This window comes from Marmota flaviventris, chromosome 5, assembly GCF_047511675.1.
Source record: "Marmota flaviventris isolate mMarFla1 chromosome 5, mMarFla1.hap1, whole genome shotgun sequence".
Lineage (NCBI taxonomy): Eukaryota > Metazoa > Chordata > Mammalia > Rodentia > Sciuridae > Marmota > Marmota flaviventris.
The window spans coordinates 145784161-145799454 of NC_092502.1; the positions used below are offsets into that span (position 1 = coordinate 145784161).

General features: G+C 37.9%; 1 protein-coding gene across 1 annotated transcript in view; it reads left to right on the top strand.

Moving 5' to 3' along the window:
- Spef2 (sperm flagellar 2) overlaps positions 1–15294 on the top strand; it is a 168564-nt gene that overhangs the window by 142790 nt on the left and 10480 nt on the right. Inside the window, exons 30-32 of the mRNA XM_027936256.2 lie at positions 7553–7659; positions 8364–8546; positions 13871–13963. Of these exons, the coding sequence (XP_027792057.2) occupies positions 7553–7659; positions 8364–8546; positions 13871–13963 (383 nt within the window). The remainder of the gene's footprint in view (positions 1–7552; positions 7660–8363; positions 8547–13870; positions 13964–15294) is intronic.

The window sequence follows — 15294 nt, forward strand, 5'->3', positions numbered from 1 at the left end:
TGCTGTCTTTGTGAGGCATTATGGTGATCAGCCCAGAGGAGGCTTTTGACACTTAACCTTTCAGAAAGAGAAGTAGGAAAAGAACAGTGCAGAAAAAGGGGGAAATGGAGACTTTGAGATTTCACACCAAGCAAACAGACTACCTAGGACTAGGGGCAAGATGTGAAATCACAAAGAACTTGGGGTCAGTGAAAAGTCTCATGCAGGGAGGATTATCAAAGCTATTTAGAGCCAATGACAATGACAATGGATTGGAAGGGAGAATAGACTATGTCTGAGAGCAGCAACAGATGCTGTTAGCCCCTCTACAAAGCCTCAAGTGGCTGGAGAGAAGGAGTAAGGGCACCTGGTTGCCTGAAACGGTAACTAGAAAATTCCATGGATTTTTTTCAACAGTACTGAGAAAATTATAAAAATGGAGAACCAGATATTTGCAGGTTAAATACTTTGAATTGAAAATTGCTTAGATTAGTTTTCTTAGAAAAGGGATGATACAGAGGCATGGATATTATTAATAAGAATATCTCACTGTGTGGCAAATGGCAGTAGCAAAGAGGAGTATGGACCCCATAGGTCCTAAGGTTTTTCTCCATGGTGAACTCCTTTCACTAGATGAGATGTAGATCACACACACACACACACACACACACACACACACCAAAAAAAAAAACGTGCATTAGTGACTCTAGAAGCCTTTGGACCCAGTGAAACTGTGTATGGCAGATTTTCCAAATGTTTCTTCAAGATGAAATTTATTTTCAAGAAACCAAAGAACCTCCATTCTCTGGCAAATGAAAGTACATGATTAGAATTCAAGATAACCTCTTGAAAATCTGCCCAAAAAACATAAAAATTAGCTGAATCAGTGGGCAAAGTTAAGTCCCTCTCCTTTCACAAGAGACTTATTTTTTCACCCATTCATTCATCATTTTTACAACACTTCTGTGTACACAGCAGGCACCAGGTGTGCCTGGCTGAGGGTGAAACAAGAAACAAGTGCTTAAGTGAGAAACTAAGGCAGTGGCGGTTCACTACATGGAATCTAATTTGAAGTAAAATGTAGAAAATTTGTTTTAGATATTTTTTAGAAATTTTTTTTTAAAAATAGGGATCTGTTTAAACAATTTTTTAAAGACCAATTAAAAGGCAAAACAGAAGCAAGTAAGGTACGAAAGCAAGTAAGGTATGAAAGGCGGAGGCAGACAACCAGTGTCAGAGGTTGGGAGATTCAAAATCATGAAAGTTGAAGAGGAAAGGACATTTAGATTCCTAACACAGCCAATAAGTGCTTAGCAATCCGCTAGGAGCACCAAAGAGTCAGTATGGATCTGATCAGAAGAGTTTAAAATCCAGTTGGGAAGCCAAAGGCCTACAATCATAAAGTACTGACCAAAAACAGACCCTGACAGGCTGTCAGCATGAGATATTTTAATATAATATCAAATACATAGTCAATTTTTACATAAGAATTTGTTTATAATTTTATATATTCAGTTTTAATATAATTCTAATTATATGAGACATGCATTAAATGATGAAAACTAGAACAACATGCAGATGTTTCCTAACTTAAAATGGTTCAACTTAGGATTTAACTTGAATTTACAATGGCAAATTCAGCATCCTTACTTGTTCTTCAAAAGAGGCAGCATTTAGGTGCCCAAAATTTGAAGCTCAACTTCAAATTTTGAATTGGGTTGTTTTCCTGAGCCAGTCACACATGGTATGGCAGTCTCTGGTGGCGCTGGGCTGCAGCCAGCCATAGCTCCCAGTCAGCCACAGGATCACAGGGGAACTCAACTGACACTCTGCAGGTACTGTGTTGCTGGCTAGGAAGTTCAGTAGATTAGGCGTAATAAATACATGTTCCACTTGTGGTATTTTCGATTTATAATGGGTTAACATAATGTAACCCTGTCGTAAGTCAAGGATAATCTGTAATCTAATGATCATTATGTGCAGTCTAAGCTCTCTTCCTTCAGGGAGAAACTGCTATTTGAGGATGTTGTTCAGTATAATGTTTATATTTTTCATCCTTCTAGCCAGATAAAATAATCTGATACATAATCGAATATGAGTCAAAATGAGACTTGCAGAGAAAAGAAAAAAGATACAGCATTAGGTAGGCACAGCTTTTTTACCAAACCACCTGGCAGGGGTCCCAAAGCCTGATATTCTTTTTGTAAATTAACAAGGTTGCTGTACCATTCCCAGAAAGAGTGAGACAGCAGAGAGATGTCCCAGGCAGATCTTGCAGACACACTTGCATTATTATTATTATTATTATTATTATTATTATTATTATTATTATTATCATCATCATCATGGGAAAGAAATTGCAGCTACAAAGTGTCTCCTTTCTGCACGGAGAAGTGAATTCTAGAAGAAGAAAACCATAGCACCTTTCTTTGTACAAGAAACCCTAACAATAAAGTGCACAAACAGAAGGGCTGTGGAGTAATTCTGCCTCCTGGTGAATCCCAGCCACACCACTTATGGGCACTGCAGTGTTGAACCAAATTTAGCTTTTTGGGTCCAAATGTTTTATCCAAAGATGATGACAATAATAATTAGTCCATTTCCTTAACTATAAAATAGGGGTAATAGCTTGTAAAGATTAAATGATATAAAACCAGTTCAAGCACTTACAAGGGTACCTGATAAGTAATAAGCAACCAATGCAATTTTTCCAGAAATAATAAGCAAGCACTGGGGGTGGGCAGAAAGTAAAGACAACTGAGGGCTGACTTTGCCATTCCTTAAAATAACAACGTGGAGTTGTTTTAAAGGCAGGAATCCCCTGGATGATATGAGTGGAGTCACCAAAAGGCAGAAAAGGCCACGGAAACTTGACCACTACCTTCCAAGGAGAAATGATCAATTTTTGAAAATTTGGCTAAAAAAATACCCTTGGCTTATATATGATGAGTTATTAAATCTTATGTACTGTGCCCTGTGTCGTAAGCACGGGGTAAAGTCAGGAGGAAGCCAAGCGAGTTTTCTCTATGGCACTGACAACTTTAGGAATGAATTTCTCAATGCTCATCATCTCAGCGAGGCCCATGCCAAGGCTTCACTAATGGAAGCAACAAGTGGTTCTCCAGTGAACAGAGCTGCCACGGAACTAATGGTGAGGACCATGAGCAAAGTAACCCTCGGAAGAGTGGAGAACTTGTTCAGATCATGCCACGCCATTGCCAAGACTGGGCATCCGCTCAAAGATTTTATTTGGATGTGCAAGTTGGATGACATGAAGGGTGTTGATATTGGCCCAGTCTTCAGAACTAACAAATCAGCGAGAACATTTACATATTTTATTGCTGAGGTAGAAAGGAGAAATCTACGAGAAAAACTAGAGAAAAGTAAATTTTTCTCCATCATCAGTGATGGAGTCATAGACAGTTTCATCAAGGAAGCTGAGCTTGTGTATGTACAGTTTGCATACGAGGGGAAAGTGCACTGTCAAATTGTTGGGGTTCAGACAGTAGAGAGGGAAGATCCTCTGTCAATAAAAAATGCTATTGAGAAAACACTAGAGACAAATCTTCAGGTAAGGCTGTCAAGCCAAGACTGGGCAAAGAAACTGGTTGGTTTTGGAAGTGAAGATACGCCTGGAATAGAAGGAGAGAATGGGGTGGCCCTGCTTTTGAGAGAAATCCAGCCATGTGTGCAGACTGTATACTGCTTTGCACATCACCTTGAACTATCCTATAAGGCAGTGTTCCAGAGCATTCCTCTGTACAATGATTTGGAAAAACTCCTTCATAACATCTATCACTTCTATCACAATTCTTCTCTCCACAAGAGCTCTCTGATAACTGCTTTCAAAGGCCTGCACCTTCGACCTGTGATGCCTTCTCAAATAAGAGGCAGGAGGTGGTTTCACGGATTACAGGCAGACCTCCAGAATTTTCTCAAGGGATATCCTGCAATTGTTCAGCAACTGCATTCAGTAAGTATTTTGAAATGCCATATTATAACAGAAAATACTTTCATTTAGCTCCTTGGAGTAATGATTTTGAGAATGAAAACTACTCTATTTTCCCAACTGTGCTTCAGGCAGGTGAAGGCAGAAGTATCACCAGTCAACAGAAAGCCAAAGAGCTTCTAGATCTCCTCCTCCAAGCTGACATGCTTAAATTTTCCCATTTTTTGATGGATGTCATTAGTGTCCTTAGCATTCTGTCCCGTGTCATTCAGAATAGAAATTCCTCAATTGCTGACATATTTGCCACCTTGGAGTCAACACTGGAAATGCTCCGAATATATCAAACCAGGTGAGGAGTTCTGTCTGTCAAACCAGATTATTGGATTTGGGAAATCATTGCCCAGTGCCTTTTCATGTAATTCTTTTTTGGGGTGATTTTTTTCCTCCACAGACCAGGTCCCAAAGAACGCAGGGTAGATTCAGTCACACACTTTCACAGTAACTGCCTCAGAGGGAAAGAAAACATTTCTTCTGTGAGAAACGTGGTTTTAACACATTTTATCAAGACGCTGCGGAGTTGTTTCAGAGATGCCAGTCTAGATGTGGTGAGGGCAACCATGATTGGAAGCTTTAAATTGTGGCCCACAAAACTAAATCAAGGTAACCTGTGCACACTGACTCAACGTGTTATTCTTTGATTGTGTGAGTTTTGAATGTGTGACTATATATATATATATATATATATATATATATATATATATATATACATATACACATACATATATATACATACATACATATATATATATATATTGATATATGTATATTGATTGATTGCAGAATTTGGAGAAAAAGAGGTATCCATCCTAATTGCACATTATGAACCAGTATTAGAAGCTGCCAATGTGAAAATTGATGAGGTGGACACTGAATGGAGCATGTTAAAATTAGAGATTTATGCCAGGTGAGCAAGAAAACACACTGACTCAACAAGTTCATCTGTATAATATTTCAGCAAAACCCAGGTGTCTCAATCGTCTATGGTTTTTGTCCTCCCTTCTAGATTTCAGAATATTCGAAAACTGACCTGGGATTTTGTGAATTCCATTTACTCCCACAAGTACCCGAATGTTCTGATGCTAGTTGACTTGGTGCTGGCCCTGCCTGCAAGTTCAGCTGAAGCAGAACGTGGCTTTCATCAAATGAGACGTACCAAGTTACATATGCATGCTGAAATCGATGCTGAAAGTATGACAGATATCCTGATCATTCAGTTGAATTCTCCAGACATCAACAATTTTGACCCTAGGAAAGCTATCCATTTATGGAATACAAAAACACCATCTTCAGCCGGTGACATGGGGCCTAATACAGATTGCTCATCACACTCAGAAAGCCAAGATGAAAGTGATGAGTCGAGTGACAATGTTGACTTCTGTTATTGATCATATTAAATAAATATAAAAATCAAATGGTAAAAATTTAAAAGTAAGAAAGTAACTTAGTCTTCACCTTAAACACAAAAGACCTTCGGCATCATCCAAACATACAAGCAAAAATTTGAAAACTGGTTTTCCTGGAACTTTCCAACTTTACTTCTGGGTTCACATGTTCTTTTGAATTCTTTGGATGGGGGTGCATGCTTCTAAGCAATGCTGTTCTTTTGACATCATTTTCCTGAAAGTTCTCTCTAAGGATAACCAGACTGATTATGGTCTTCTTCACTTAGGCCTGTACAGAGTTAACTATTTTTCCTGGATAATTCTAAATGAGAATAACATTAGGTAACTAACATAAATGCAAATTGAAAGAAATGTTCTTTTTAAATCTATGAACAAAATTTGGAAATTCATCTGTTGTTGTATTAGGTATGAAAATCATATCACTACACGCCTTACCTAATTGGGTAAATATTATGAGGTCAAATATTAAAATAATTTTCACATTTCACACCAAGATCCCCAAATAAATAATTCCTATGTCATATGAAAGCATTGTCTAACAGCACTGTTTCCCCATAGCCTTTAGAGACAGTGGAAATACATCATACACTTACCAGAATTTTTAAGTACTTTGGCTTTCTTAATGATTTCAATAGTTGTTATTTACAGTTTCTTCTTGAGGAATATAACCAATTTATTTCTAACTCACATAAAAACTAATGTGGTGTCATATAACTTCACTGAAAATCCTACTACCTAGAAATAAGTCCTCAACTCTATGAAATTGAATACTCGTGTGTGATCACAAAGAATACAGAATCTATTTCTGAACAACCTCTGGATGGCCGGTTATATCAAAGAAATAAAAAAGTCCACTTTTGCTCCCCAGAATATTACCTTGCAATCCTGAAATTGTATATTTGACTTGAACCACTGACATTTTAAAGGGATTATTGCATTTCCCCCAGAGGTTAAACATATAATAAACTTCATGTGGACTTTTAAAAATGCTAAAAACATAGATGTAAAAAAGAAATTTGGGGAATCTACCTCTATGTTTCACTCTTTTTTTATTCCTAAACAAAGAATGGCTGTTGACGTGGAACCTAAAAGATACCTGGATATGTGTTAGGAGCCTCTCCTGGGTCTAGAAGGTACCTCTGCTGCATGGATTAGGAGAATTTTTCTTACAGCAGATACTTTTATTTTATTTTCCTATTTCTTTTTTTAATGCATGTGCATGCAGTTTAAAATGAGAAACACAAAATTAGACATTTTTTTTTTTTTAGATAAGGTAAAGTAGATCCATGTATAAGAGCAAAGCATTTGAAAGTTTGGTGATAGTTTATGAAATACTTGAAAATGTCGAGTCAATTAGATTATTAAATTAGAACTTTCTATCTAGTTATGTAACAATTCAAATCTCCCTACATTTACAAAAGCAAATAAACAAATTCTGAGTGAAGAAAAATATGAGGATAAATGTGTTACCTTAATTATAGTGGTGATCTGCATGCATTTGAAACAACTTTATCTCATGTTTACCAAAATTACTCTTGTGCCCTACTGCATATAGAGAAACTTAGAGTAATGTTTTTAAAAATTCAACCTATTCTGAGCAGAAAAATCAAAGAAGACTATAAAATAAAACATACATAGTTTCACTACTTTGCTTAATTGGAATGAATTATTATTAGGCAAAAAAAAAACATTTTTCACTCAGGAAACAATAATAGAAGAGGTCAGGAAAATTATTATTATTATTATTATTATTATTATTATTATTATTATATTTTCAGACTTTTTGTTTCTCTAAAGATTACAGTGCTGAATAATATTTTAAAATTGATTATATAGCCAGGCTCAGTGGCACATATCTATAATCCCAAAGGCTTGGGAGGCTGAGACAGTAGGAACTGAAGTTCAAGGCCAACCCCAGTAACTTAGAGAGGTCCTAAGCAATTTCGTGAGAGCCTGTCTCAAAATGAAATACAAAACGGGCTGGGGATGTATTTCAGTAGTAAAGAGTGCCTGGGTTAAATTCCTAGTACCAAAAAAAAAAAAAGAAAGAAAGAAAGAAAATGATTAAATAAATTCCCATTATTTTTTCTACTTTAGGAAAAGAAAAAAAAAATCCTTATCACATAATATAAATGACAAAATATTTTTCATTCTACTGTAGGCATAATAGGAAATAAGGCATTTACTGACATTCTGCTTGATGTGGTGACCCTGAACCTTGGAACAAACAATTTCCCTAGTGGATGGATGCACCTCACCCAACCTGAAGTAAGCTTCCATTTTGTTCCAGCTTCAAAGGTTTTCATATTATTCTTATTTAAATGATGAGTCATGAGTTCTAAAGTAACCTGTACTTACACAGTGTCTGACATTTAGTAGGCGATGAATGAAATCTGAATGAATGAACAGATGAATAGGCTTGAAACCAAGACACATAGCATGTGCATACTCAGTATTTGAAGAATGTTAATGATCATACAGTCAGTAAGGTTTGATCAAGAAGCTTCTATTACTACCAGATGTCATGACCCTAACTAGTCATAGTAGATGATTCTGCAGTCCTAACTTTTCATCATAATCTTTTCCCTAAAAATGTCTCAGAAAACAAAACCGTTAAAAGTTTTGGTTAAGCCACCATGTGGGCTGCAGAGCCCTTGCCCAGGCACAGCTACAATCTTTACCCAGCCTCTGTGCATGGGTAAAAAGTTAACTGGAGTCCCATATAAAATGGTTGTGGAAGAGTAAGCAAAAAACATGGATGTCAAGGAAGCAAAAAGTAAAACACTTTCTAGGTACTGCCTGGTGTGGATTTGTTCAGAGAACAAAAGGGAACTGAAGTCAGAACTGGCTCTTTTCACCAGTATAAAATTCTATTTCTTTTATCTGAATTTTAACTCTGGAAGCCTGAGCTGGTAGAGCTTCAAGGTAAGAGTAATAAAAATATTCCAATGACATTTCTTGTTTTCTTTCAGCTGCAGGAGTTAACATCTTTATTGATAGTGAACTCAGAGTTCGTGGACTGGCGGAAATTCCTGTTAGTAACAGCAATGCCTTGGCCCATCCCCTTGGAAGAGGAACTCCTCGAGACCCTGCAGAGGTTCAAGGCTGTAGACGAGGCTCAGACAGGAACCATCACTTTCGAGCAGTACATGCAGGTTGCTACCAGAGATGGTGGACTGGGAATACTACAATACTTTTGGCCTAAGAAGTGTCTTATTCAGTGATGTCACATCACAGGTCTCAGGCCAGTGTTTTACTCCTTGACTGTCCACGTCTAGGCAGCATAGGAAAAGTGTCAAAACCCCAGGTGGTATTATGGCTTCCATCTCCAGGGAAAGCATCTTAAAAAATCAGAACTTGCTAAAGAACTAAAGGTTCAGAAAGAAGTCATGGTTAGAATATATTTGACAAACTGAGTATAAAATGTCTGTGGGATATGTAGGCAAAAATAGCCAATCTGATATGGCAGGTCCAGAAGGGATTGCAGGTCATTCCTATGAAGGTGGTTGGTGAAGTTATGAATGAATGAGATCACCCAAGGAAAGTGATATGTATTCCCATTGCACAATGCCTTCCTGTTCATCTTGGCAAGTAGAACACAACTGGTGACCTCCACCAAGACAATGTTGGTAGAATAAGTAGAGAAGCCAGATTGCAGAGGGTTGAGGAAATGAATGTCTTTAGGAAGACAGAGAGATGTTCAAGTCATTAAACCAGGTGTGTGAAAATGCAACCTAGTTTTGAAAAGTTTAAAAAAGAAAAGTGAAATTCTGTAGCTGATAGGGACCTGAGTTACTAATTTTTCCTCTACAGCTTGAATTCATCCCATTGCTTATCATTTCATGTTACTGGTAGACAAATAAAGAAGGAAATGTTCACAAGGTGCTAATTCTGAAACAGGGTCATAGTCTCAAAGTGCCTGTATCTCACAGGTGTTTCCATTGAAAGAGCTCATCCCTTCCTGCTTTTCTTCTCTTTCCAGCTAATTGGTGGCATGCTTTTTTTGTTGTTTGTTTTTAAATTTTAAGATAGCCCTGAGGTCTCCGTGCTCAGATAGGTAAGCCAGAGGAAATAGCACTTGAAACCCGTGGAGGTTCATCAAGGTGGAGCAAGACAGGTGTTTGGCTGATAGGACTCTGGTATATTTGTCATTGTCATTGTACAAGACTTAATAATTATTAGGGTGATTTTGTTTGAAGATGAAAACAGCAAAGCAAAACTTTCTATAGATGGCTTAAGGTCTTAAAGTGGGCACTCATGGAAACCTTTAATATTTACAGCAATGTGTTAATTAACACAGGATATCAATTTGAACATCCTTTTGTACAAACATGAAAAGAAGAAAGGGTGTTGGCAATTTTTACCAAAGTGCTGAGCCAAAACCAGAAAGATCCTCTACCAAAGGTGTGAATTTCTTAGAGAAAGTTGGATGTTGCCTTTAGTAGAAACTCAGAAATACATACTTGAACACAATCTATATTTCGAGAAGAGCTGATTTCTGAGCTCTGCCCTCTCCCCTTCCCCTCTTAGTTTCTACTCCTTAATATTCCTAGGACATCAGTGCCATTTGGTGAGGCACACTTGACTTTCCAATACTCACAAGCCAGAGAGAGAGAGAGAGAGAGAGAGAGAGAGAGAGAGAGAGATGGAGAGAGAGAGAGAGAGAGAGAGAGAGAGAGAGAGAATAAAAAATGTGGTTTCATGGAAAAAATCAAAACAGCATCTAGGACGAAATTTTATAAAATCTGGTGAAAATGCCACATGGAAACAGTAAGGAAGTATAACTACATCACCACGATGAAGTTTTCTGGGAGAAAATGTCTGTTTATTGTGTTTTCTATTCTCTCTCTCTCTCTCTCTCTCTCTCTCTCTCTCTCTCTCTCTCTCTCTTTCTCAAACACACACACCTTTTGACAAATTGCAAGTTCAGAACAGTCACATAGGAGTGGCTGATTTCTCCACTTCCAAAATGGAAAAAGCCCAGCCTTTGTGGTCATTGTGGTCATTCAGGCCTTGCCTCTGGGCTGAGTGATGAGCAGAGGCCGGTTTGCCCTTTGCTCCTGGCCTGCTGTGGGCTCACATGCTTGCACTCTGCAGATATGTAGTGGAATTCTCTGATTTTGAAATACAGATCATCTTCTAAGGGTGAGAACACATGTTTATAAAGGTTTAACTAGTCAGATGTTGTAGGATCCAAGCAGCACTACTTCTTTAAGGAAAAGTGAAGGGGGAAAAAAAAAACACTAAAATTCTTTGGCCAGGTTTTAACAAGAAGGTACAAAGAACATTTCCATATTATAGAGAGAAACCACCTAATAATTCAGTGAGGCAGGATGCAATTAATTGAACCTTGATTGTAAATTTAAACCTCTTATGATATAAGTTCACATTTAACATTTCAGGTTGCTATAATTTTTATGAAAGGTGTTTTGTTTTTTTTTTTTTTTAGAAAACAAGATTTTTTTTTCCTTTCTGATAATGGCCCTTTGTATTTAAAGTATTTTGAAATGATTTTCTAATTTGCAAACTATCATATGCTGTAGAAGGCTAAAACAAATGAATCCTGGGTTTAAGAACCATGGGAAAATCCTATGCATTGAAGCAATAAATATGGAACTGATCGTTGGTTGAGTAATGAGGAAAAGAGGAGAGATTTTACCTCTGCTTCTTTTTGCCCCTGTAACTTCTTTTAATTTTTCCTCTTTATTGCTGGAAATTTGGACATTTGATTATTGTGTTCCTCCCTAAGGTTTTCTTTATGTCCCTTCTTCTAGGGGCTCATAGAGCTTCTTGAATCTGTGGGTTTGTAATTTTTGTCAAATTTGGAAATTATTTTTAGGACTGCTTTTCCAAATATTTTCCCACTCTATCCGCAATTCTCAAAGCCATTCACATATTTGTTTATTAGACTATCTGGTATTGTCCCACAGGTCACTGATGCTTGATTGATTTTTTTAAGTCTTTTTTCTCTTGATGATTTATTCTGTATTCATTTTCTATTGCTGTGTCTTCAAGTTCACAGAAGAGTCAAGTTTTCTGTTAATAAAGACTAGCATATTTTTCATCTCATATATTGTATTTAGAAGTTCAAGTTGCATATTTTTTGAATCTTTCAATTATATCTGTATTTTTCTTTACCTTCTGAAATAGAATAGCTTTTCTAAATTACTGTTCTGTATATAGAATTGCTGTTTTAACATCCTTGTCTGTTCATTCTGTCATCTGTTCTCATTTCCGTGTTGGTGTTTTTCCTGGCTGTGGGTAATACTTTCTGTCTTTTTGTATGCCTTGTAATTTCATATTAGATGCAAGGTGCTGTGAGTCTTATATTTTTGAGTATCCAACTTTGCTGTACATTATTACTGTAGTACATGAAGTAGTATTACTTGGAATCAGTTACATCCTTTCAAGGTCACAGCAAGGATTGTGGAGGTGGGTCCAGAATAGCCTTTACTATAGGCAATACCCCCTTGGGGCTCAATGTCCTGTATATTAGAAAGACTTTCTACTTTGGCTGGTGGTAACATGAACTAATCCCAGATCTGTGTGTCTTGGGAGTTACTGAGCTTACTACTTTGCAGTGGTTCTTTCTCCAACCTCTGATATTCTCCTCCGACACACGCAGACCAGCCCTTAGTCTTCCTTGAGAAAACTCTTTTGCACATCTTCAGAGCTCTCTCACTCTGTGTGCAGCCCCAGTACTCTGCCCTTCTTTGGCCTTCCTCAACCCAAAACCTGTTTTCTGAATTCAGGAAGGACACCAGGCCTCAGATGTTCCTCCCGGCAGTATAGACTGGAACAAGAGTGGAATCCTCATTTACCTTTCTTCTTTCAGGAATGACTCTTGTGTTATCCATTGCTGAAGGTCTAAAATATACTATTTCAAATATGTTGTCCATTTTCTTATTTAAGGCAGGAAGGTGACTCTGCCCTTTAATACTCCATCATATTCAGAAGTGTAAGTCTCACCTATGTTCTTCATGGCTCCATTCTCCCATAGAGTGGTCCATTCTTCCACAGAGCAGTCACTGGGCAGGGATCTCCTCCTGGTTGGTGCAGAAGCATCTTACATTTAAAGCTTGAGCCCATGCTGGACCTTAGGCTTTTTCAGGCTCTGCTCCCTCACAGGCTTCCACAGAGCCAGCATCTCTTTGTTCCAAAAAGAAAAGAAAATCCAGTTCTCACCTCTACAGGTGATCCAATGCCATCATATCATTAAAACACAATTGATTCTAGGAAGGAAAGAAGCAGGGGGGGGGGGATGGAGGGAGGGAGAAGGAAAAAAGGAAGAAAGGAAGGAAGGCACAAAATATAGGTGTGAGTCAGGTTAAGCCATCCAGTAGCTCATGGCTGTAGTCAGTGTTGAGGATAGGTTGGTTGTCACTCTGGAAGACAGTAAAGGAGCAAGAACTAAGAACAAGATAGTTATATACATGAAATGTTTACCAGATATAAAAATTAAATTGGCAAGATATTTTCTTTATGCTTGTTCAATAGCAGACATGAATGTCATCCCCTAAAGGAATGAACTGTCAATGGTGGGGCATAAGCAAGTCAAATTGTTCAGAGAGCTCAAGGAGAACCTCTCTGAGAAAGTATGATCTGAGCCAGGTCTGGAAAGATGTGTAGCCTTTCCTGGGAGGAGGAGGACAGATAGAAGTGATGTAAGGTAAGAAGGACAATGTGACCAAAAGAATGAGGATATAAAATGGTTCTGAGCAGAGGGTGACAGGGCAGCATGCATGTTTTGAGAAAATCATTATGTTGCATAATAAATGCTGAAATAAGCAGGAAAGAGACTGGGAACAAACCAGCTTGAGTTACTGAGTGACCCCTGGCAGAGGTAATGGAGTCTACCAGAGTAACAGTGGGGATGGAGAGAAGGGAAAGATGGCAGAGGGCTTGCCAAATCGGAACCAAGGGAGTTGGTGGTTCTTGTCATATACCGACCAGAAGAGACGTGTCGTTGAAAAAGAGGACACTGAGATCTAAGTCAGCTGTCAAATCATTCCAAAAGTTTTTCTAATGTCAACAGCACGTATAGCAGCACGCAAGGCTCTGCAGACTGACAGGAGGTGAGCAGCACGTGGCATGTGAGCTGCTGTTATGGGAACACAGACACCCCCAAATCCAGCCCATGAAAGTTTAACTTTTCCAGTAATGATCCCCTAGTTTTATTGTGTGCTCCAACAGTGAAAGCACCCCTCCTCTGTGGACTTGCACTTGTAGACTACATGTGTATTAATGTTACACACAACATCAAATAAGTAACAATGAAAGCAACAAAAGAATGAGACAGAAAGAAATGTAAAGGCAAGTTTCAGGACTTTCTCTCACACCCCGCCATGGTTTCTGCACCGTGCTTTGGAGACCACTGTGACTCTAGAGTCTGGAACAAGACTGGTTTGAGCTCAGCCTTGAAGAGCCATTATACCTCTGCATAATACCTTAATGATGGTCACTTGTACTTTTTGTGTAGGCTGGTCTATGGTTTACCGGAGATGAAGACATAAAAATTCCAGAAAATCCTCTTGAACCCCTGCCATTTAATCGACTGGAACATCTGATAGAGGTAATTATTGAGATCTTTTTTTTAAATCAGCATTATAGCACTGATCATTTATTTTCTTCAGGTTCTTCCACTTGGGGAGTTTGTTTTGGATTCCACCCTTTCTCCCCAGTTTCTTTGCTGTATCCCCCAAAGGCTGACTTTAATGCTAAGAAGACAGCATAGAGAAGCTCTAGAGGAGGAGGCTGGGCCCAACATCTTAGAGTCCTGCTGTTTTCTGGACAATTTCCATGGCCTCTCAGGATCAGAAATCTGTCAAATAAGCTCCACTGTTACTCAATATGTCTTCCTTTAAATTGCCTTTCAATTCCCAAATCTGTAGGATAAGATTCTAACATTTCAACAGCATATGCTCTTTGTCTATTTCTCTTTGGTTTTGTCTAACATCATATGATGTTGCCGTGGAGCCCATCAGAGCTGGCTGCCCTCAATCTTGTTCTCAATAATAACATTATTATTAGCCTCTATCTCCAAAGCAACAAGAGAAAGCAGGACCTTAAAACCTGAAAGTCACTCACTCTGACTTCAGTGTAGATGTTTAAAATATAAAAATATATTGAACATGATCATTTCAGTAAGATGTGAGAAAAATTGAATGGTAGATTTAGATGTCAGAGCAAACTCTGTATAATATGTTAACTGTTCAATATCTAGGAAGCCATTAGTTCAAAATCACAGAACAAAATCAAACATTATGACCTTGAAGTGAGTAATTCCTTTCCATTGGATTTGTATTTTTCGAGCACATCTGCTAATGCTAGCAGGTTAGAGAAAAGGGGCCAGGAGTTACCAAAAAAAGCCCAAGATTCAAAAAATCCTTAGTGTTTTCCTGAGGAAAGGTGCTCTAATTTTGCTATATTAAAATCCACGAGTTGTTGTCTTATTCTCATCTCCACAGGTCTCTCCATGTGACAGCACATAACATGCCTCATTCCTCTAGACTGATTAATATTTGTTACAGCCAGTCTCTTTGATTCACACACATTCAAATCTCCTCTCTCTGCTCATCACTCGTAGTACCTCTTTCTATGATCTGTTTTTTTCCCCAAGGTCTCCATAATCACTATAAAAATTTACTTCATTTACATTGTTAGTTCATGACTGCCTGCCTTCCGTCAAGAATGTCAACAACTCAAGAGATGGCATCTTTATCTTCTTGCTTCTGGTTTAATTTTAAACATCTAGAAAATTTCCATAGCTAGCACATTAAGGTGTCAGTATTTGCTGAGTGTGAAACATTGTGTTATTTTTTTGTGCTACATATAAATTACCATACAATTAGCTACCTGAAATAATACCCATTTATTATTTTATAGTTCTGCATACAAAAGTTC